Source organism: Corvus moneduloides, chromosome 7, assembly GCF_009650955.1.
Source record: "Corvus moneduloides isolate bCorMon1 chromosome 7, bCorMon1.pri, whole genome shotgun sequence".
NCBI lineage: Eukaryota > Metazoa > Chordata > Aves > Passeriformes > Corvidae > Corvus > Corvus moneduloides.
In genome coordinates, this window is record NC_045482.1 from 33327692 (window position 1) to 33352619 (window position 24928).

At 38.6% G+C, this 24928-nt stretch overlaps 1 protein-coding gene across 1 annotated transcript in view; it reads right to left on the reverse strand.

The window, feature by feature from the left end:
- Positions 1-24695, reverse strand: part of DARS1 (aspartyl-tRNA synthetase 1) — a 37861-nt gene extending 13166 nt beyond the window's left edge. Inside the window, exons 1-7 of the mRNA XM_032113861.1 lie at positions 24538-24695; positions 23492-23549; positions 17960-18052; positions 12858-12960; positions 4928-5030; positions 3585-3665; positions 3076-3135 (exon numbers count right to left, since the gene is read on the reverse strand). Of these exons, the coding sequence (XP_031969752.1) occupies positions 3076-3135; positions 3585-3665; positions 4928-5030; positions 12858-12960; positions 17960-18052; positions 23492-23549; positions 24538-24609 (570 nt within the window). The 5' untranslated portion in view covers positions 24610-24695. The remainder of the gene's footprint in view (positions 1-3075; positions 3136-3584; positions 3666-4927; positions 5031-12857; positions 12961-17959; positions 18053-23491; positions 23550-24537) is intronic.
- Between the last annotated feature and the right edge of the window lie 233 nt (positions 24696-24928).

Sequence of the window (24928 nt, forward strand, 5' to 3'; positions counted from 1 at the left end):
CAAGAGTGGAAGTCTTGCAATCTTTGCAACATACTTTGCATCTTTCATCTCCACTAATGTAATTTCCTTATTATTAATTACACTCCTTGTATTGCATCACAATCAAACCTTCCTTGGTATACATCATAGCTGGGTGGAGTGATGCTATTTTCAGAAATCCAGCTTTTTTCATTCATGTAGTAACTGAGTTTCACAGCTCCACTTTATCACGACTTGGCCCCATCCAATTAACTCCTTCGTTAATAACTACTTAAAATTAGCTAATTACTTCACTACTTTACATACTGCATTTATGGACAAAAATAATTCTAGTTGCATACAAAGGACTTTTTTTAGTCTGAGCCTAACCAAGATCTGTGCGTTTAGTTTGTTAAATCTTTCTCAAAATAACAGTGTCCCTATTTTTGATGTTCAGTGACCTCCTTCTTCCTTAAAAAACTGGGGCACTGAGGAAACCAGAACTAGATGATACTTTTATCTGTGGCTGGACTCCCTCCCACACTAGTAGGAACAGATCATCACATCATCTGTTAGAACTATTCCGCTAAAATTTCTTCCCTGTTGCCTGTGACTTGGTTTTCCTAGAAGGAACAGCTATGGGAACAATGGTTTCAGATAACACGTCATGCTTTCCAATCCTCCTTAGGACATGCCTCCTTATGCTGTGCATTTGAGACACTAAAGGCTCTTTGAAGCCCCATTTGTACTCCAGTAGCTTCAGTCTACGGAACCAAATCACTGAAAATCCATTACTACTATCTCAGTTTCTTTGTATTCCTACTCTTGTGATTCCATTACATACAATGCTTAGGATATATACATATATATATGTGTATATTTACATGCACATGTTCTCACTGAAATTTCCCCTTTCTTCACTAAATACCTTTTCTGCTTATTCAGCACTCCCTTTAAAAAACAGATTAAAGTAACACATATTTAGAATCTGCTTCTGTTCTGAAACAAATAATGAAAGGTGCAACAGAAAAGACAGACGGAAATGTGACACAGTCTGAGACAGGAACTCTTCCTGTGCAGAGGAGGAAGGCAAGACAGATACCCAAGCCTGACCACAGGCAAGCTGTGGCCAGATCACACCCAGCCACAGGTGTATGCAGAGGATGAAGTACTGAGATCTGGCATTTCATCCTTCCACCAAATCCATCAAAAGCTAACCTGAATTCCTGTTCAGCATGACACAGCTGTTTAGCACCACACTGCAGCAGCTGTTGGAACTAAGGAGAAAAACAGCTCCTTAACACAGAGTGAAGGTTCAGAGCTCAAAACAAGGTGCTAGACATTGCTGAAGAAATGATGTCCCAACAATGGTTGGGACACACCAGTTAGAAGAGGTTACAGCAACATCCACTTAGGTCACCAGCTGCACCCTCCAGGCAGAGTACTGACAACTAATGCCCTGTTGCTGTACTGACAAAGATATTTCAGGAGTATTGGTAGGGTCATGCCAGACTACTGGATGTGTACAGGGACAGAAGAACTCTAGTCCAGCCCGTTCCATTCCATCTCTTGTGTTTATTCTAGCATGAGTCTTCCTTCTTTTTCCATTACTATTTACCTTCTTAGGCTTTGCTCTGCAGATACCCTCAACTACATTACAGCCAAGGATACCTCCAAGCCATTTTCACCCAGTATTTTTAAATGTTATTTCCCTTTGTATAATTTCTCTGATCTCTTTGGGGCGCATGGCTCCTTCCAGTTTATTATACAGGTGTTTCTTCAATTTAATGGATTTTCTTAGGTTTCTCTGGAGTGCTGCTGGTTATTTTTATTCATCACCAGATGTTCAAATAAAGCTTGCACTTCAAGCATCCCAGATTTCTCCCTTCAATTCAGTACACTGCCTTAGCACTACATAAGATGATGATCCTTCAAATGATTTTCACTTTCAATCATTAGTATAGAATTCTTTTCATTAACAGCTTAATTTAAGACAGATGAAGAGACCAATATGATGAGATACTGAGTATCCTCAAAGGTAATCACAAACTGAAGTTACTCAGTATGGTACATAAGGTCAAGTGAAAAGCAATTAATTTTGGTACAAGCAAAACAATTGGCACAAGTAGTTTTAGCTGCTGAAACATGGAGATCAGATGTTGAAATGCTTTAAATATCTCAGTGCCAGAACCTTTCCAAATTTTCCAATAAATGACTTTTTTGTTTCATTTCTCAGGTGCAAAGATTGATTTACTGCCAAACTGCCATTATCAAGAACTAGAAGGCAGTACTAGATATCAAGAAAAAGAAAAAAAAAAGAGCTAAGTACAGTCTTCAGTCAATGTTGACTAAAACTTTATTGTGGAGAGCCTGAAATGGCTAAAAAGCCTGGGAAAAGGCCAGGATGCCTCAAGTCAGTAATGGTTAGTTACTTACATACTTAAGTGTTAGCTGCTGTTTCATTAAAAAAGAATCAAAGTTCTGTAAGTAATTTAGTAGACAGTATTTTGCTGCTGATCAGAAATGGTAAATATTTGGGAGGTCTGTGAAGGTCACAGAAGGCTGGGTCTCTATGACCTGGATAAAGAAAGGTGCTTCATGTAAAAAAAAAAGAAAAATACATGACTGCTGTGGAAGAAACAAAGAGAATGAGATTGGTATCGTGGCCTGGTACAATTTCTCTGTCAAGACATGCATTAGAGCACCTCAACTGCCCATCAGAACTCAGAACTTCCATCTTATACTTCAAAACCAAGCTCTTTACAGGCTTTGGATAACAAAAACTACATCTGAGAAAAAACGTCTCTAAATTGTCCCTATTCAGTCACCTTTGACTTTTGCAGATAAAAGCCTGGATGTACATGGCCACATGTCAAATCATCAGTGTTTGCCTTTGAACTACCAATATATGCTCTTTAATTAATGTCAGCAAAGGCGAACATTTAGGATTCAAAAATCCTGTGCTTTCATAATACCACGCAAAACCACAAAACATGTTTATTTTTCTTCTGGCCAACAATACAATTCCATCAAATCCATGACTTTTGTTGTTTCATGGATTAGAAATATGAAGAATAAACACTCGAAGCCAAGCCTGCAACACTGCATGTTCCTTACCCTCAGATCAATGATTCTGTTGTCCAGTCTTGTATCTTGGTTTACAGTAGCTCTTCCATCCTGTGCAAAAGCACATGGTGAATACACATACATCCAAAAAATAAACAAAACCAAAACTTCAACAAAACAAAAACCACCCTCTGGCTAAAAACCAAAGGTTAATTCTGTGCTCAGCAGAACTTCTATATCATTCTAGAGAGAACATACAGCAAACTGGCAGCATAGCGAAGTTTAAGGTGTAACTTCCCCCACAGGTCAGAGGCAGAACCCAACTATGAGGATGCAGCAGACACACACAAGACTGGAAAGTCTCTGGTTTTGACCTTCTACTGCAGTTCAGCAGACATCAAAGCTATAGAGATGTTGAACACGCTTCTGGATACACAAAGGAAGTAAAATGCAAGCCTAACAAACCCCCAGAATCACCGCATTAAGGAAGTTGCCTGGCTTTCGTGCTTTTGTTCAGCTACAAAGACAATAAAAAGCATTTGAGGATGCAAAGTTTTCACCTCCTCTCCTTCCACTTCTGGTCGAACAGCATCATCCAGCTGTAAGGGCAGTCGGGGTTCAGCTGAGCTGATCACATAGATCTGAAATTGAGAAAGAACAGAAATAGCATGGGGTTCTGCTCAAAAGGAGGTGTGATTTACAAAAGGATATTTTCTAGCAGAGACTTGAAACAGTGTTTGCATAGGCTGCTCGCTCTAAGGCTGTGATTTTATTCCAGTACTTGAGATAGATACATGGTGCATTCTCCTGACAATACTGAAGTGCTTAGTTCTTGCTTTCCCTTTGAAAGATTTAAAGTATATTTTTTTTTCTACTGGGAAGCACCAAATTGAGCAAGTTCAATCGAGCCTGAGGGACAAGCCTTTTGAATGCCAGCTCCGAATATACCAAATTTCACTGAGTTTTAGGTTCTGGTTCCAGGAAGATCATCCTGTTCTTCTCCTTGTTAATGTATTATTTACTTATCATCTGAATATAGCTGAAAGAGCTGTTTCAGATTCAAAAATTTATGAGATACCTAAAATACAATCAGAGAATGAAAACCACCTTGCTGTGCCTTACGGTCTAGTATTGCTCATAGAGCAGCAGTGAATTTGATGTTCTTTCAGAAAAATCAAGCATAGGATAATCTGCACACATACTAAAAAATGTTTCTTCAAAATCTGCAGGTTTTCCCCAATGCTGTTAGCTAAAATTTATCTCACTGCCATAATAGCCATTGTGCTCTCCTCCTGAGGCGACGGGGTTTCAGCTGAATTGTAAACATACAGTTTAGTCAAAAACCTTTACAAAAAAAAGGATATTACATAAAGGTTTAAATATGCTTTCTATTTAAACAAATTATAAAGTTACACTTCCTCCACCCCTACAGCACAAGCTCCAGGAACTTTAGATTTCAAAAGCTTCCATGTAAGCCAGTGAGAGTTTATTTCTGTGAGAATTATGTATTCCAGTCCATTGTATTGAGGGGAAGATTGTAACTCTGATAAAGAAGAAACTTCTGACTTGCACTTAAAAAGCAGCACATTTTATTCCAGTATCTGCTGCAGTTAAGAATCAAAAACTAGAATTACAAGCTTTCCTAGCCAAATTGTTCTAGTGAGATACTTTATTTTCGTAATTCAAATGGCAGATAAAAATAGGAAAATATAAACTCCAAATATCTTAAAACCAGACGTGTTTAATTTTTACATATGATATGCTGAAATTTGTAGTTTAAAGCAGTTTATTTCTCTGGCATGGGATTCCTTACTGACAAAGTTCATATGTGTAGACAGACAGACAGTCTAAACAGATAATCTATCAAACAATTAACCAGTGCTCCATTTGCTCAGAAATTTACCCTTTGAACATGAAGCTCAACGTCTTGCTGAGTACAACTTCCGATTTTCTGATATGCTTTCCTCACAACGCCTTCTATGTCCACAATGCTCTCTTTGGTGATGCTAGCAATAAAGAGAGGGCAGAAAGCTCAGTAAGTTCCATTGCACACTGCAGCACATCACACTGAGCACCAGGACATTCATCTACTGTATGGACTGCTGAACAACAGAACAGAGCTAAGGATCTGGAGTTACTTTTAAATCTAATAACTGAATAATGAAGGAGTTTGCTAAAATATCCCCAGCCACAATAAATTCAAACTGGGATGGAAAACTTGTGAGGGAAAGACTTATGATTAAGTTCAGTGCTTGCCCATTCTCTGTGTGTGTCTGTGTTTATACATAAACTGACAAGTGACAGAGCCCTTTTTGTAGGCCACAGACACTCTTCCATGTGTCAGCTGATGCAATTATCTGCAAGATGTGTCTTCACCAGCACAACAACAAACTGAAGGGAAGGCCTAGAACTGAAGGGGAAAATCAAAACTGATTCGGCTTGTTTAAACTACATGACTTGTTACTGAAAGATGCAAGATGCTCCGAAGTCATTTCTCTGTGACAGGGGACATCCTAATTGCTCTCCACTAACAGTCACTAATAGTACATTAAAACACCACACACCATCCTGAAAGTCTTCCAAATATTTGATATAAAGTATGTGTGCTATAAGCAAACAGTAACAAAAGGCCCAAGAGTCAGAGGTGAGAAAAGAATTTGGATGAGCAGTTTTTATTTACGCATTTAAGGTACTGGACTTCAAACCAGCACTTTTCTACAGATAATCTCACCCTCGCTAGAAATATATTTTCACTCTGTCTCTCTTTTAGCTTACAAGAGGCCAAATATCTAAAAACGTTACTTTTTAGGAAAACTAATGTTCCAACCAATCTTTCACTTGTGAGGCCGCCTTGAGAAAGCTGAAAAGCACTTTCTGTACATCACTTGACCACCTAAGCCCTTAGACAGCAGGAAAGTATCAGGTCCACAATTTAACTGCAAATAATAAGAGGTGAGTGAGGATGTCATCAGACAAGTTAGTCATTGCTGAAACCAGCAAAGCAAAGAGCCATTAACAACCCTCAACTTTAAAAAGCCAGCGCTTTTTTAACTTGGCAGTAAAAATCCTGAAAAATCTGATGATATTCAAGTAACAGTGGAACATTCAAGCATCAAATTCTCAAAACCTAACAGTGGCACTATAAGTAAATTCCAATTAACTAAAAAATAAAAAGCCAAATTTGAGTATTTTAGCCAATTATGCTATTTTTTGATGGTAATATTTTCAGGTGGTAGAACTTATTAGCTGCTCTAAAGTTAATACAGACCAAGGTGCTTCATATGCTTGACTTACTTAACCATTAGGTAATTCCATATACTGCATTAAATTGGTGAACAGTGTGTTCTTCTGGTGCATTTACACTTTAGAAGAGCTACAGTTGCTCAAATCACAACTAAATTTGCACAAAGCAGAGGTTGAGAGCAAGCTTTAAATAAGAATCCACTTAGTTATGGGTGAGCCTCCGTCTCCATTATTTTAGCAGAGGCAACAAATATGAGAAAGGATAACTGAAATGACACCAAGTACTTCCAAGTACGTTCTGTAACAAATGATTCTGTTTAGAAGTCCTTAAAAAGACTGTGGAACCAATACAGCACTTTGGATGCAAGAGAACATGATCATCTATGAGAATATATCATGCTAAACCAGCATTAAGTACAACTATAAATTCCTTTTGCTTTTCCAATGTGTGAATGTTTAAAAGAATTAAAGTTTTACTCTTATGTGAACTTTTTTCCCCTAAACAGTTCTCCTCTATCTGTTTTTCCCACTTCCTTTTCCATGTCAACATTTTGGCAAATGTTCAGAAAACACCACTAATGACATGACTAGCAGTGTCTTCACTGAAAATACCAGTTTCTACTCTCCTGAATAAAAGCCCTCTCACTAATAACGGCAAATAATGTTTCAAACTTATCGAAGGAAACTCCTTGCACAGTGAAAAAGAAAATAATAGTTAAATATAAATGTGTTGTATGATGGATTCATAATTAGATTAGTAGACCCGTGAAGAAGAAGTGCTAGCGAAGTCTGTACAGAGCTCTGATCAGAACATGCAAGGAATTCAAGACATGGAAAATGGTATCAGATGAAAAATACAGGAAGAAACTGACTTTTACATCACTGTAACTGCAATATTGCTTTGCAAACTTGCATAACAACTTTAAAACTTCGCACATAGGATAAAATGAGCTTTCTCTCCATCTCTATGCTGGAGTTGCAAATAAAACATGTTTCTTGATCTGGAACATATTTAAAAATGTAGCATTCCTTAGTCATCACATTTGCCATAATTTTAAGATGTATTTTAACTGAGTTCCTAACTGTGTAGGTCCCTGTAACCAAATATTCAAGTAATTACCTGGGCACACAAAAGCACTAGGAAGGTTCCCACTGCGTGTGACCATCTTTGTATTTATAAACAACCCTCATCTCCTCTAAACTTTCATTTGATAATTTAAAAATGTGCTTTTCCTCATTTAAACTCCACATTTAATCTGGTATGGAAATAAAAGCTTGTGTTTTGAGCTCTGTTTGAATCATGCTCAGCAAGACCTAGAGCTGGAAGTGTCTGAAATGCCTAACACTGCATCAAACATAAACTACAGAAACCTGGAAGGTTCTGCTTTGATCCCAACAGGTAGTTCCTGGGATGTAACTGAAATAGCATTTTCAGTTCAAGTCACAACAAGAAACAAGATGTTTTAACAAAATGCCAGTAACTACAGCAAAACATTCGCCACAGCAGCAGGAATAAGTAATCTGGGTGATTTTTGATAAAATTCCCCTGGGTAACAAAAATCCCCCAAACACCAATAAAAGTGAACAAGTAGCAGAAAAACATGGCAAAGTACCACCATTTCCATTAAGGATAACATTTATACCTGTAATTAATATTACCACAGAGTAGAAACTAAATTAGGATGCATAAGGCATTAAGAAAAGACAGATGACACCTTTACATTGTTTAATCCAAGAAGAAACTATTTTAGTATATAGATTCATAAAATCCAACAATAAAACATTTTCCTGTATAAAAAACTACTTTATGTGTAACATTCAAAAAAATCAACATTATATTTACTGAAGTGTCCACTAGATGCCTTATGTCCCTCTTAATTAGCTGCATGTCTATTAGCCAAGACTTTCTCTTTTAACCACAGGATTGCATTCTTGTAGATTTTATGACAACATCTTTCATCAACACCTTCATGTTGCAAGCTGAACCCTATGCTGGCCTCCCAAAGTGAATCACAATCAACACTTTCTTGGTCAAAAGTCTGAAGAATAGGAAGAAACTTGATTATTTATAGCCTTTAAATAGAAAATGTTTTACTTCTTCTATAGCATCTATACTTATTGTGGTATCTTCTTGTTTTTTTCTTCAACACCTTTCTGTAAGCAGACTGCATAAATTATATTAATACAGTATTAAAAATATTAAATAGTTGTAATAAAACATAATAATCAATGATCCTTTATCTGAATGCCAGTGAAAGTGAAGGCACTGGTTTACTTTCAAAAAATGAGTGCATTTTGTAAGTAATTAAGAACATAAACATTTTATACTCAACAACTGTAATCCTGTCTGCACAAATATAGCAAGTATGCAAGGAGCCCCCTAAAAGGAAATTAACTGACATTGTATACAAGAAAGCCAGGCAAACACCTATTCTTATTCTCTTCATCCTAAAAATATAATGATCAGTTTCCTATACCAACATTCTAACACTTGGTTAAACCCAGATATCTTCCGGGGAAAAAAGAAGCCAAACTGCTTTTAAAGATTTTAAGTAACAAAATCCACAATGTATTTTTAATAATCTTCACAAAAAAACCTACACTTTATTTTCCTTCTAAATTCCCCTAACTTCATCCTCTGTTTATTGCATCCTGTCATACCTTTGTATCTGCAATGTAAAGAACCCCACTGGCAGAAAATCTTCCTGCATAGGCACCATCAGACTGGGATTTAAATTATTTACTAGCTTCTCTAGGAGAGAACAGAGTTTTCTTTAGTCTCACAGAAGGCAGATTTGCCTGACCATGTATCATTTCATCTTGCAACTTCACCATCAACCTTTTCCAATTTGACATGTATTCAGACAGAAAAACAACAAAAGTGGACAAAAAATTCCAGAATTGCCTAAAACCAGGCACATGTTATATTAATGGCATTTTATTCCTCTTTTCCAAAACTCAGAGAACTGCATGGGCTCCTGTCATGTCAGTTATCTATTCCAATCTCACATTTCTCTCTGTACTTTTATATTTTTTAATTCTGAGCACACACAAAATCTGACCAAATGATCACAAAGGCACAAATTCACACTGAAGAACATTGAAGTGATTATTCTAAAAGAATCCTGCTTACTATACACTCCTGAATCCCTATTTACCAGTCCAATTTCTGTGTCACCAGCAAACTTAGGTGCAATTTGACATTTTCTTCCAGTCTTCTGATATAAAAATTAAACAGAAATGCATAAAGAAAATATTCTGCAATATCCAGCAGTTTTCCTGGTATTACCAATTTATCTAGCTAAAGAACTACATATATTTTTCTACATTGTGAATTATTTTCATACAAGTTAATATTTTTTTCCCTCTCCATTTTAATCTCTTTCCTGCATTTTTACTCTCTAGTCTACTATGAAGAGCCATCAAGTTACTTCCTGTGCAAGGGCAAATTTTTTGAGTGGCTAAATTAGAATCTGTTAACCACCTCTCCCAAGTGCTCTATCAGCTCTGGCAGTGGGGTGTCGGGAAAGGCTCAATGCTGATGCAGAAAAAGAGAAAGAAAACCAAAACCAGCCACACCCAATGCTTGATGGAAAAAAGCAGGTTGATAAATTACTAAGATAAATTACTAACTGGCACCTCTGCTGTCTAAAAGAGACAATTAACTGTTTCTCTTCTGCAGCATCCCTTGCTGGGCTGTATTTTTTTTTTCTGATAAAAGACAGAAGAACAGTTCCACAGCTGCCAATCCAGTATCTCAACTGGCTCTGCGCTATGTTTGTTTTGCAAGTTCAACTAGAAACTTTCCAGGGTTAAACTCAAAGAAATTTCTTTATAAGCCTGAGTGAAACCACTATAAAGTATCTTTCACTATAAAGAACTCATATTCTAATGATAATGGAAGTAATTATTCTATGAATGTTGTTGACCACAGAACATTATGAAAGTTCTTGGTTTCCATGTGCCAATATCTACAAGAGGAACTGGTTTGTTTATCATTTATGAAAATCTGTACCAAAAAAATGCTCATTATTTAATCAACTGACATTAAAAATTCAAGATCCAGAATTTCACAAAACATTTTAAAGAAAGTTGTGGACACAGTATGAAAATATGAGAAAATAGCATGTGGAAAATATAGTTTATGCACTATCAGTAAAAACATTTAAAAATTTAATTGAAATTTAAGATATTTAAGTTAAATGTTTTCTTCAATAATGTGTATTTCCTCATTTAACGTGTAGGAAATGAGATGATAAAAAAAGACACTGAGAAAGGCAGGGAAACAGGATAGTTATTTTTAGACATCTAAGCCCAGCCTCATCTGCTAGAAATAACGAGATCATTCCAAAGCAGGTGAAAGGAGGCAGGAAAGTGACTGAGGACAGGCACGTACTGGGACTCTGCTTCAGGTGCTGCTGACACAGTGACCCCACGTGCACTCATGAGCCAGGAACAGCAGCAGGAACAGCAGCAGCCTCTGAAGGACAAGAGGCAGCTGCAGTGACAACAGCAGACAGAATTGTAGGAGATCAAACACTGGAAAAAGTGAGAGCATGGCAGGATATTAATGAAATAGGTTTGTTGGTGGGAAGGAATCCTGAGAAGATGGCTGCGCTACTGGTGTTAAAAAAACCAAAAGCAAACCCCCAAAAGAAAATCCAGAAGGCTGTAACAGAGACAGTTACGCCATTCAGAGAACATGATGATGAGCATGCAAGCATTTCAGAAGCACAAATAATAAGGAAAACATGAATGCTACAAAGCAAGTGAGGCTGAAGTACCAGGATTCAGCTAGCAAATGCTATCCCAAAAAAGAAGCAGAACGAAAATTCAAAACACTATAAATATCATCAGTCTGGCTGTTCTGAGGAATTCAGGTCTGCCTCATCAAGAAAGTGGGGAGATGACAGGGAGTTGGGAAGAACCTAAGGATGAGGTTTCTGCCTGGTTTAACAGGTCACTGCTGCCAGAGAGAAAGGAGCTTTACCCTCTACTCTTTCCAGATATCCTCTTCTACTGTTTACCACTCCTTGTTAGCTCTGGACCTCCATAACCTAATTTAAATCACCAATTTGGCAGAAAACTAATTGAGTAAAAAAAGATCAGTGAATTATAAAAAACCACAGCAGGTTTACAAGTGGCAGTCAGCATATGGAAAAAAAGAGTAAAGATCAACTTCCATCTCATGAACTCCTAACCACTAAGAGATCTACCAATCATGAAGTGTAAGAAATTCAGCTGTGGAGGAAAGAACCATGAAGAAAACTAAAAAAGAGAGATATATTGGAGAGAACTGGAGAATAGAAGAGCGTGCATCACAACTCTGAGAGTTGTTCCACTGTTCTGTAGCACAAGTTTTTCGAGGGAGTACAGGCAGACTGTTGGGAGTTTAGAGGGAGATGAATTAGGGAACAAGTACATTATACACTTAATTCTTTTCAAAGATTCCAAGCGCTGGAGAGTACAAATCATTTCATGAAGAAACAGAACACTTCACTTTGGCTCATAAACACCTGTGAACAGCATGTTTCACACTGGCACTGCCAGCACTGAGCACCGCCAAACAACAAACACTGCTGGTTCTGTTTTCCCGTTGCCTTGAACCCCATAAGCAGAAGCATTATCCCAACCTTCTTAACTTGGCTTCTGGAAGTCTCTACTATAATGAATCCTTCCCCTCCCTGACATATTGAAGGTTGAAGGCTGTAGCACTTTTGCAGCTAATTAGTGGGGGCTCCCTTCCCAGGCATGAGAGTAGTGCCAAGAACTACACAGAAGCAACTCAAGTGCCACATGTTAAACATATTCTGCACCGAATAAACTGCACAGAATTGATCCACATTTCTATTTGTGAACAAGTAGATACACATTATTAAAAGCTCTACTATAAAGCACGTTTGTCACACAAGCATATTTATCACAGGACAACCTGAAAGCACAATCTTGGGGCAAGTAGAAGGGAAAGGTAATTCTTTATCTTTAGGAACAAAACAAACCAAATAATTGAATTCAAATTGCTTCAACAAACAGTTTTTCAACTGGCAAGTCTATCACCCCTGCCAAATTTTTTTTAAATTAAAATTAACATTCTAGTGCCAAAAATAAGGTGTAGATAAGTGTAACCCAGTGCACGGAAGCTACTTTTAATTTCTTCAACTCAGTAAGCCACTTGCAATATGGGACTTCTTCACAGCAGTTCTAAGTGTAGAATGTATTACTACACTGTATATGTCTGGTAGAAGAAAAACCCTGAACATGTGCAGACACACACCACCACCACACACCAAATGAAGTGTCCCACTAAGCTCAGCTTGCCAGACTTTTTGTTAGCCAGCTTGGAAGAAAATGTAGGTTGTCTATGGCAAGAGAATGCTGCTTCAGCAGTTCAGAATGAATTTCAAGCCTGTTCTCTATTTTATCTTTTGTCAGTATAATGTATTCAACGCAATAGAGAGCTGACAATTTAAATAACTACATTTTAAAACAAACGAAGCATTGATGTTAATGTGTGAAAATGGTCCCAACCCCTGGGAGTCCTGGTTCCCACCATTGTTTACTCTGACAACAGGATATAATTGCTTACTTACTTGGCAGCAAACTTTACCATCTGCTTGCTTGCATGCTGTCCCACAGCCACAAGAGCCTGGATATTAAACTGCTGCTGACGCAGGACTAAGAAACACTGCTTCCCTGAATACAAAGAGAAACAACACAGGTGTATTAAGGACAAGTTACTCGAGGTCTTTGTGAATGAGAAAAAATACTTTACTACTTAAATACAAACAGAGCTCTTAAGAGTGTGCGTCTCTCTCTCATTCATCGCTGCCCCCCCTCCTTAAAGCTGCTTCTAACTTCTCAGCTGTACATGTACACACACACACACAAACACTGAGATAAATTAAATAATCATGCCTTACATCTATAAACACTTGAATGGACATTTTCTAAAAATAACAGTAAGCCTTCCAAGATAAAGAGTCTTTAGACAAAAGAAAAACAACAAACCATAACTTTTAAAGTATCTTTTTCTTCAACTGCAAGAAATGTATCATACTTTTCCTTGTTTCTTTGCTCACAAGTTCAAGTCTAAATTATTTTTAAAGATGTTTTTTCTCATCTTCTCAAATCAAAGCTGCAGAGTTCACTTTACAAAGCTGCTCTGAGAGAAATAGGCTTGATTTTGTACCACAAGGACTAAACCAACAATGTTCATTCTATAATACACCACACATTCAGAATGAAGGGGAACAAAAGGAGTATTGATTCTAGTGAATGACAAGAACCTAAAAGACCCAATTAAAAATTCCTGTAAGAGCAATTTATTCATGAACAGCTTAGGGAAAAAGAAGTTAATAGGAATTAGTAATAACGTACAAAGAACTTAGTGCATTTTGTTGACTTTTAAAATGGGTGTTTCCAAGTCAACAAAGCTCTTTCTAATCTGTTTAGCTGACAGTTACAATCATGTCATACCTCTTCTCACATCTCTAATTTATTCCTTAACTTAGTTTTAAGGAAATATGGTGATTTTAGATGCTTCTTCCTAGACAAAAATTAGCAACAAACATATAACTGGCGTACCAGTATCTGATAAAGGCATCATGATCACTTTAACTCCAAGTTCTGACTCATAATGCTGTAACATTTCCATTGAAATGGTGAGAATAGGAAGAAGCCAGAAGTTTTGTTATAGACAGTTACTTCCCTGTTGTTGACTCAAACTCTAAACCAATAAGCCAAAACATGCCTAACTCGAAAACTGGCACTAAAAAGCCAGTTGCAGTTTTCTGCAGTTTGTAATTAAGCAGATTACCGTTCCTGACACATAGCTACAGATAATTCAAGAGTATCAGAAAATAAATGCAGAACCCTTGACACACAATCTCATGGAAATAAAAGCAAACATGGGAAACTAGTACAAAATGTTATTAAATATTAATTATAATTATTGGAAATAACTGATCTTGTCCTACGACAAACAACAATGCAACAAGATTAATTACGTATTTTCAGAAAACAGAGTACAACTATTTCTGTATTCCAGAGGCTGCAATATCCAATATGGTACAGATGCATGTATTTCTTGCAGGCAAACATTAAACAACAGATTTAAATTAGAAAAATACAGGCTGTGTTTCAGATCCAGCAAGTCAACAAAGAAAGGACAATTTTTCCACAGGACATGATAGGCTGAGTTTCTTCAGATAAGGCAGTCATATCTCACATCTTTGACATCTCAGTATTTCTTACAGAGCTGTTGGATATAGTATTTCCTAGAAGATAGTATTTGTCTCCATGAGTTTAGTGACAAACAATTTAGCAAAACATGATCAAAGTTTCAGCAATGATGTACTAGGTGTTCAAACAAAAACCGCACAGTTGAAGACTGCTACGACATCTCTCAGCTATAAAACAGTGAAATAATGAAGGGACCTGCTGTCATAGGATCATAGAATAGTTTGGGTTGGAAGAGACCTTTAAAGGCCATTGAGTCCAACCCCCCGGCAATGAGCAGGGACATCTTCACCAAGACCAGCTTGCTCAGATCCTCATCCAAAAGTCTGGCAGTTGTACTCAATCCCAAACACTGGAAGTCTGATCATTATCTGCATTATAAAAGGACTCAAATGTGTTTGCCATGAGTAACAGTAGCTGTTTTCATGAAGGAAGAGTATGTTTTGCAGGACACAAACACTTCTAATCACACAGAAGATAAGTGATCAAATGGAGTTCACTCAGGACTGGCTAAAATATCACAGTCACAAAGATTAAAAGAGGGACGGGAACTTTTCCTGAGAGAGCTGAAGCCATTCAAAATAAAGTATCAAAAAGACCAGCCATAATCAAATCCAGCTCATGCTTAGAAGCCTTTCCAGATCAAGAGATGGGAAAAAGGAAGCATCTGAGTGAGAAAAAATTTGGACAATGGGATCTTCTCCATGTGTTTCCAAACATTTATGTGGTGTTCAGGTGAAAAGTATAACACCAACTTCAGTCACATTCAAAAGTAAACTACACTAAGTTCCTATTAAAAAAAAAAAACAATATCATGTCCCACAAGAATGCCTAAAAGATGAAAGTTTCAAGAGAAATTTGGTTAAAATTATCTGACACAGTATAATGCATAGAATGTTCAGACCCTGAACAAGTAAGAGAAGACACCGAAAGGAGAATTCCATCAAAAGTAAGCACACAGAACAACCAGTAATCGATCGTTCGTCTTGGATAAAAGTACCAAATCACACAAAACCTTATGAAAGAAAAGGATATAAGCAAGTAATGTGTATAAAGAGGAGAACATTTTGGTCATATAAATTAAATGATGGTTACATACATTTGCCAGCAAAGAGAAGACTTTACACAGTTTATTATAAAACTTGGCCCAGTATTTAAATTTATCTTGATGGAATTCTTATTTTCAGATGTTTCATAGACCTATGCATTCATAACCCAAAATCTAGTTCAGGTCTAACATTCTGCACAAGCCCCAGCTGCCTGGCCAAACCCAGACAACTTCCCAAGGGGTTTTCAACGATAATCGTGATCAGTAGATTAGGCTGGCTTTAAAATAAGGCCAGAAATAACATTTATTCAATCTATGATACAAGCCACAGGGCCCTGTGCACTTTAATTCTGGTACAACACACAGAATTTCCCAACACCCCATTCTTTACACATCCTTCAGTTAATTTCCATCAGACTCCATGAGTGACTCGCTATATGAGACAGCTGGAATCTGCAGTTGTTCCCATTAATTTTTTTTGGTTTATTGGTCAGAACCAGACAGGGTTAAATAAAGGCTACGTTGGTTACTTAGGAGTCAAACTCAAGTTTCTGAGAAAAACTAAAGCTTGTTTTTGTGAAAGATTCTCCTGTTTCCTGCAAGGCTTTCCTTTCCACAGTGGTAGGAATAGTGCCATGTTGTGTGTGGGAAACACTAAGATTACTTTTTACTCTTAAACATTTGCTTTTCTTGTAAGATTCTTTCCCCAAAGCTTAAGTAAACAAGCATATGGCATTCCCTAGCAGCGCTCCCTGAATGTCAGAATTGTTCTGTGTTGTCAGACCAAGCGGTAACAAGAGACACCATCAATAAATTCAGGACATTCGTGCCCATGATCAACTCCTTCTGCTTTCATTCTTCAGGTTGTGTTAAAGAGTTTTGAAAATAAGCAGTGTTGTTTCATCAAAAACAATAGTGAGGTCAAAGTGAAGGATTACAACAGCTTCTTTTAAGTTAATACTGCCTTGTTACAGAGATATTACTGTGTTTGAAGTAAACATATATATCATGCAAGATACCATGAACCAATATCATACACAGACAGCAATCAACAACCATAGAACTTTACACTGCTTTCCAGGTCCGCATAGACACCTGCCTATAATATCCTGAATTCTGTTAATAGCCTGAACTCTTCCAATAATTGCAAAAGAAAAGCCATAAGGATACTCTAATTCATATCCTGACAGTAACATTAGTAACATTTAAAGCAGATGGAGTGTCTCCTGTCTGAACAACTTCATGTCGTAATGACCAAGGCTTTCACAGCTTTTGGAGTTGACAATTTCTTTAAATAATAGATTTCCATTTCCACTACAAAACTATTGAGGACTCCTTAAGTTTAAAGATTCTAATATAAATTAAAATATGCATCATATGTATATATTTGAATGCAGCTCCTTATTTTAACCAACTGCAGCACAGACACTACTCATTAAGAAGGACATGTTTTAAGAACATGAATTCTCAAAAAGAGATATGAATCTGGTATCTTCAACGATACTTGGTACTGGATTCTCGCCCCTAATTTGCATCATTCCCAATTTTAAGACTACTGTTAAGTTTCATTTGTGAAGATAATTTCTTTATGCTCTTTTTTTTTTTCAGTTCTTGGAAAGACAAGTTATTTATATCTACAGAGCTGCCAAACATAACTGAAACCAGCACAACAGTTGCCAGCATCTGATGTCAACTGCAAAGGCCAAAGCCTATTGAAGTTTGCATATGGCAACCTGGTCTCCAGGGGGAACTTCTGATTCCAGGGAAGAAATATGGCTGTCAGACAGCCAAGTGTGACAGCCCACACTGCTGAGAACCTATGAAAGGGTTTTTCCCCTTTGTCTTGCTAAAGAAAGATGATGCTTCTTATTTGAAGTTCAAATTGATATAATTAGATACCAGTATTCGAAAGTAAGAATTCTGAAATTTTAACACAGATTTTTGTTTCCGGTCAAAGAAAAGGTGTGGTGAAAATAGTCATGTGCAGCAGAAGAAATATGATAACAACTGATACATTTATAATACAAGCATGTTTTAGTGTAGAAGCTTAGAAGTGCTTTATCTCACAACTATTAACACCTTAAAGAGAATAATTACATTTTAAAATTACTATTATTTACAATTGTCTATCTGGTATTTAGCAACACAGTAAAACAAAAATTTACTTTTACTACAATAACTGATTTCCACACAGCTAAACCCAAAATCTCCTTTTCCCTCTTGGGAAAAAGAGAGGTAGAAAAAGAAAATAACCAGTCAAAGTAACATTGAGGCAACCCTGAGTAACCAGGTGGCAAAGTTTTCTTGAATGCAAGACATAAGCAACAGGTCATGAAAGCACAACAAACATTAAGGTTGTACTAATGACATGAGGAAATAAAACCAAAAACCCTGGAGGCCTCTCACCTTTAGCTCTGCTGGTGTGAATTCTGCCACGAACCCAAACCTCTTCATCAGCCTTCTCCACTGTCAAGTCTTTTATGCGAACCAAAACTCTATCTGAATTACAGAAAAAACCACACATTTTAAAACAGTTTTGTTTTTTTCAAAGCAAAACATTTTTCACTTTAAACTCCAAATACACTTTCTATCATGGCTATTGATAAAATTGATAATAAATCCAAAACATCACTTTTTGTATCAACAGCATAATTGACTTAACTGAAAACACACAAGATCCCATTTCCTTTCTTAGTGACTTGTACTTGATCCAGTAGCTTTAAATTACTTCAAGCTTATTTTTGACTTATACAGCAGAGTCAAACTGCACTTTACCAACAGCAAGACTCACTGTAGTTCACGGATGGCAGAACCCATAACGACTACACTGGTTTTGATAGGACTTCACTGTACTACCCGCACTTACTAGTCTGAATTTCTGCTGCCTAAGGGACGTCTGCCCTGCTGCACTGTTCAGGGTGAAAGCTGCCATGTTGAACCCAGAAAAACAAAGGCTCAGAGGTGACATGACTGTTCTCTGTATCTACCTTATAAAAGTAGGATGAATATAACCATAAAATAACTATTATTTAAAATAAAGAACAGAAAGAAACCACATATAAATGTGCATTATAACTTTTAAAAGTTTTATTTTGATTAAAACAACAGCATTTTGGAACAACGAGAGTATTACTGTGTAAAATGGATAACATTTATTTTAGGAAAATCTGTTTGACAACCTGATCAAGCACTACTATCACTGTCAGAGCCAGGACTGATTAGAACCCTTCAAATCCAATGAAGCTACAAAGCTAAATAACAGGAATGCATGGCTTGGAAAGGACAGACTTTGGATAGCAAATGGAAAAAAAAGTAATCAAGGAAAATATTTTTAAATAAATCAGGACTTTAAAAATTGTACACAACCATTATGAACTGACAATATGCTGGTGCATGCCACTATTCCTTGTATGATTCTGTTGTATGATTCTTTCCTCAGAGACTTCTCCCTCATTTCAAATTAACATTAAATTTGCTAAGACACTTCCACTGTAAACTTCTCCTGCCAGAACTTTTCCAAAGTTTCTGGAAAAAAACTCTTTTGCCCACTCCAGGTTACCATCTGCTGTTCTGGACTCCTTCCTTCTGTCTCTGAATACCAGTCACAGCTTGCCCTGCAAGCCTGTTATTCTGCACTGAGGATTTTAGGGGATTTAAAACTTTTATTGGCTTATGTCAGGGCAGTGCAGTTCTTTCTTCACAGACACGTATCAAATCCAGAACAGAATGAAGTGCACAGAGAAATGGGATAGGAAATTGACTCAAATATATTCATGAAGTGTGTATACGTGTGGGGGGGGAAGGGAGAAAGGGGAATAAAGATGTTATCATTTGCCAGCAACTGATATTCAAACTTTAACAGTGTTGTACTATAGGAAACATGCAACCATCACAATCCACAACCTTCAGTATTTCCAAGAGTGATATTCAGACAGTTAAAATTATCTCAGTCAACTTGAAACTGTATTGTTACAAACGTTAAAACATTTTCTAGGCACAAGCATAAAGACAGAATGAGGTGTTACACCTTTTGTGGATCCTTAGTGTTTCAGGAACCATTTGTATTAGATAAATATTTTTTTAAGTCTTTTGGATACCTAGTGGTTCATGTTTCACCAAGAGTAAACAAGACACATTTAACACAAAAGTTGTTATATTGTATTAATTATTAAAAAACATTTCACCTTTCATAAAAAGGGTAATAAACAATATCCACAAGAAGACATCATAAAGCCTTTTTTTCCAGTAGCCGATCACAGAATCACAGCATGGACTGAGGCTAGGAGGAGCCTCTGGAAGTCACCCCACTGAACCCCGTTCACAAGCAGGGTGACATAGTACCAGCTGTCCAAGATCACGTTCTGATGGTTTTTTAGTATTTCCAAGACAGGAAACTCTTCCTGGGCAAACCTGTACCAATCCTTGGTCACCCTCACAGTAAAAAAGAGTTTCCTGATGTTCATTGTGCCCACTACGTCTGTTCCTGTCAATGTGCTCCACTGCAATGAGCTGGATATAGCAACTACACCACTTCGTTTCCCTCCTCCCACATTTCCCAAATCTCATCTTCTTTCTCTCTCATTTCTAAAATGCCAGTAGGTCATGATGTTGCCTGTATTTGTGAGTGTAAGCAACCATTTGTCTTTGTCACTCGTTTCCTCTTGTCCAACCAACGCACTGTATATTCCCTCTGCACTCTTGGTATACCATTTCACCTGAATTCCTTTCAGTTCATTTTTATCTCTTCCATAACAAAAATGAAACTTCTTGCTTTCACCTTTAAGGTCCTTCCAACACTTCTCAGATGATCATCTACTTGTTCTTTTGCAAATGCAAGCTGTACTCACACTTTCTGCCCTCTTGCCAATAAATTAAGCGCAAAAATAAAAGATGTTTTTAACTTTGCTACAGTTGCAGTGAAGACAAGGGAACAAAGATTTTAAACAAAGTTCAAACACAACACTCTGTAAATGTGAAATTACACTTTCTGCCCCAATTCAGTATTCAGGCTATCTCACCTTTACTGCCACTTGGAGTCATGTTTATGGGGAAGCTGTAATTTTTTTTCCTTAATGTACAGCCCAATCTCTTCTTTCCAACATACTAAATATCCTTATTTTTCTCTCAGAACTCTAACCTCTTCTAAACAGGGGAAAAGAGGATAAAAGTCCAAAAAGCTGTGTGGGATACATAAAACAACACTTTTTCACATCCAGACCCCATTCCCTTTTTCACCTCCAGACCCCATTCCCTGCCTGTCACATCAGCTGTTTACTAAGATAATTTATCCTGCATCATGGAATTTTGAACATTATGACCAATATTTCTGTTGCCTCTGTGAAGTGCCAGTATCTTTACAGTACCAGAAAATTTTGAAAAAGAGAAGGCAAATTTGACATAAAAACCTGAAAATCAAAAGCAGCATTAGAAAAGCAGCATTAGAAAGCAGCTTCCAGGGAAGGTAGATGAGATAATGGGACTGAAGGCAGAAAAAAGGAATGGCAAAAAATGGAGTTTTACTAGCAGGCAGGAAGGACCTAAAAACCTGACATGATGGGAATCAAGAACATCAGATAGCCAGGGCAGCCAACATAACCAGAAGGAGGACTTACGTGGGCCAAGAAAGAAGGCACAGGTATGTGTGAGCTCAGCAGAGCAGGGTGAAGAAACAAAGTTATGAACCTGAGAAAAGAGATTTAATTTGCCTGCAGAGATACAAGAATCTATCAGCATGGCAAAAGGACAATATGGTTATTCCTCGGAAAGGAAGAATAACTTGTTCTGATCACTGTAAGCTGTGTGAGTTCCCAGGTGCAGCCAGTGTCCTCTGGACAGTGTGGCTCAAGTGAGCTGAACAGCACCACCGCAGCAGCTCCCCCTGAGCTCCCACCTGAGGTTGTGCTGCGCTGTCTGATGGCTCTGGTCACCAGAAGCTGCGTGGGCTGCACACCTCATACCACCATTAGTTACTGTGATTTAGAAATGGCAGGTAGCCACACAGACTTCAAAACCAAATTTAATACACTTCAGCCAGGAACATTTCTGCTTCCCCCTCCACCCCCTGTCCCAAGCAGCAGCTACTCCAAGACACCCAAGGCAAGTGGAGCTACTGATGACAAGTGATCATCTCACCCTCCCATGAAGCCTTTGGCAAGAGCTCTCCCTGGCAGAAACTACTGAATCTGTAAATAAAAGTGCATTAGTCTCAAGGAAGGGACTAGGCTGATCTTCAGTTTCTTTGTTATAGGCATTTTGTTCTTTATTGTTACCCAATTTTGGTGTTCTGGATAACCACCTTCTACAATTACAGAATAGCAGGAGTGCTGTAGGTTGCATTTTAAGCCCCATGGAAAACCCACTCAACATTGTCCATACACTGAGAAGTTCTTTTAAACAAGGATCAAAAGTCAAGGGGACAACACAACTAAATATGACACACAGCCTTTTTCATATAATTTGCTGCTGCTTTCACAATTTCCCTTCTCAATATATTTTTTTCTCCAGTACTTGTGAGTGTTTCTTTTGAATATGAGACAGTTGGCATTTCTCCATGAAAGCAGGACATGATCTGCCCTCTCAATCTGCCAGCTTGGGTCCCCCACACAGTTGTTTGCTCTGGGGTGCAAATCTGGGAGAGGAAACACAGGAGCTGGGCTGCTTCCAATGTGATTTCAACTCCCATTCCCTTTCTCTAGCAGCTAGAATGTATTTTATTCAACAGTGACTGTTAATGCAGTCTCGGCTGATTTTTCTGTCCCTTTACATTGTTTATATAAAGCTCCACTTCAGTTGCTTTCAACCTGTGAGTGCTCTGTTGACTGCTCCTCTTCCCTACATTCTGCATTTCCCTTCCTAAAGGGGGATCAACCAAAACAAATATTCAAAGGAGAAAAAAAAATCACCTAATCACAGATGGTGTTGCTGTTTTACATTTTACTATGAAGAATTTACAAGAAGCCAGTCTGTTATTTTCCCTCATTCCCATTTCATGCACTGAATTTAATACAAAGATTAATATTTCTCGGGATATTGGCCTGGGAGCTTGTTCTCTAGCCACTAAGTTTTTCCAAATCCCAATTCCCCATCAGGAGAAAATCAGGACTTCCTGAATTCAGAGTGGTATGACTGATAAAAGCCATAAATATTAATATCCAGTATTAATGGCTTTGGTGCTCATATACAGGAGAAATGGAAGGCTGCATAAGCAGGGAGACCATATGCAGAGAGAGAGCACTGCTGTAGTAAGTCACAGCAGAACTTACTCCAAAAACGGAAAAAGCCTGACATCTCAGGACTCAGTACACTACAAATAATAATAATTTAGTAATTAAAAAAAAGTCTGCAGTGATGGACAGACACAAAACTGACAAGCCGTGTAAAGCACGGTCCAGGCAAGGGCAAAGACTGAGACTCCTCTCAATCTGGAAGTCAGCTCCAATATGCAACCACACTCATGATTTTTTTTTTCTTCCCTCTAATCTCAATTTCCTGTTCTGACTCGTGTCTATGACCTCCAGTCCAATTACTACACACCTTCAAAGCCTGGCTTTATCCTTCCTACACCCTCCCATTAAGTAGATTTTAACTATAAGAAGATCATCCCATAGCTTCCTCGTCTCCAAGCTGAACAAGCCCAGCTCCCTCAGATCCTGTGCTCCAGTCCCCTGAGCAATCTGGTAGCTCTCCACTGGACTGGCTCCAAAATTTTTATGTCTTCCTTGCTCTGTAGAGCCCAAAACTGGACATGGAGCCCAAATGCAAGTGTCTCACAAGTACCAAATGTATCCTAGAAAAGGAAAAAATTCCACTGGCATTTGAACAAGAAAGCTTGGTAAAGATTTCTCAAGGAAATACTGACAGTATTTGGCACATAACTTCTTTTTTCCTTCTTTCCCACCCCATCTCTTTTGCAAAAACTTTTTTCATTTTTCAACTGACCTGGTTTCTCTTGGGATTGTATCATTGATGACACTCCATATCTTTCCTTAGCATAATCCTAAAATGGAGGTGAGAAACACGTATCAAAGAAGCACACACAAAAAACCTGAACAAAATTGTCACAGAGTTAACTGAGGGAATACAAAATAATTAGCTATATTTAAAAAACTGCATTTTGGACTTACAAGAGATACAGAAGAGAGAGAAGACAATTGTTCCCTGAAAGAAAAAAATAATTCCAACAACAGCAACCATGCATGAAGACCATTACTTGTTTCACAGAAAGTTAGTGTGATTATCTCTACAAAGACCCTACTCCTGACCTGAGTCCTATGTAAGTATATACATTAACTATTTCCTTCCCATATTCAAACACGAGCAGATCACATGTAATCATCACAGCCCGGTGGAGCTTGACTGTTAACAAAATCTGCCAGGTAAGGCACAGAAAAAGGCAGCATTTTCACCAAAAATGTCACAGTTCTTCTTTCCCAACTAAACCCACGCATTTCCAAATAAAAACCCCTTGGTTTATTTATTTTATTCTATTCAATACGTGAACCAAAGTTCCTACTAAATACTTTATTTGGGGAAGGTCTTTGCTTGTCTCCTTTTGATGAATCGTGGCATATTTGTAACTTTAGGGAAGCCACCAGTACTTGGAATTCCTTACTGCTGATGCAATAATAAGCAAAAATTACTTCATAACAAAATGAACTGATGCTCATTGTTAGTACTTTTTTCTTCTTGAATAAACACTGGCCTACAATCTTTCAGCACCGCTGTGTGATCTTCAAGTACAAGGGAGAAGCACCTGCTAGGCCAGCAGGAGCCCCCTCCCTACTGTGGAGGGGCAGCCCAGGTGTTTCGGGGGAGGGGGGCACAGCTCTTCAGGGAATCACAGGCTGGGCCTGGCGAAGGGGGGAGCGGCACAGTAAAGCCAAAGGCAGCTGTGCCCCCGGGCCGGCCAAACCCCGCCTGGGCCCAGCCCCCCCCACCCGGAGAGCCTCGACAGCGCGCCCGCCACGTTCCCTGCGGAGACCCACATCAGCCGCCGACGAGTCCTCGTTCTCCGGGCGGCGGTCCTGGCCCTGCCCGCGGCCGGCAGCGCTCGGCATCCTGCAGCGGCCGGCACGGCCCTCGCGGTCCCTCACGGTCCCTCACGACACAGCCCCGCGCACGCCACGCCGCTTCCGCGCGCCCGGCTCTCGCGAGAGCTCCGCGCCTGCCCCTGCCCCGCCCGGCACCGGCCGAGCGTATCGCGAGAGCTGCCCCCGGCACGCGCTGCCCTGCTCTCGCCGCGCGCGCTCTGCTGAGGTGCCCTCAGGGCAGGCTGAGGGCGGTGTCGGCTTCCCGCTGTGCCCCCGGGGCTGGGACAGTGTCGGCGGCTCCCCGCTCCCCTCAGAAATTGTTCTTTCACGGAGCCGCCGCCGTCCT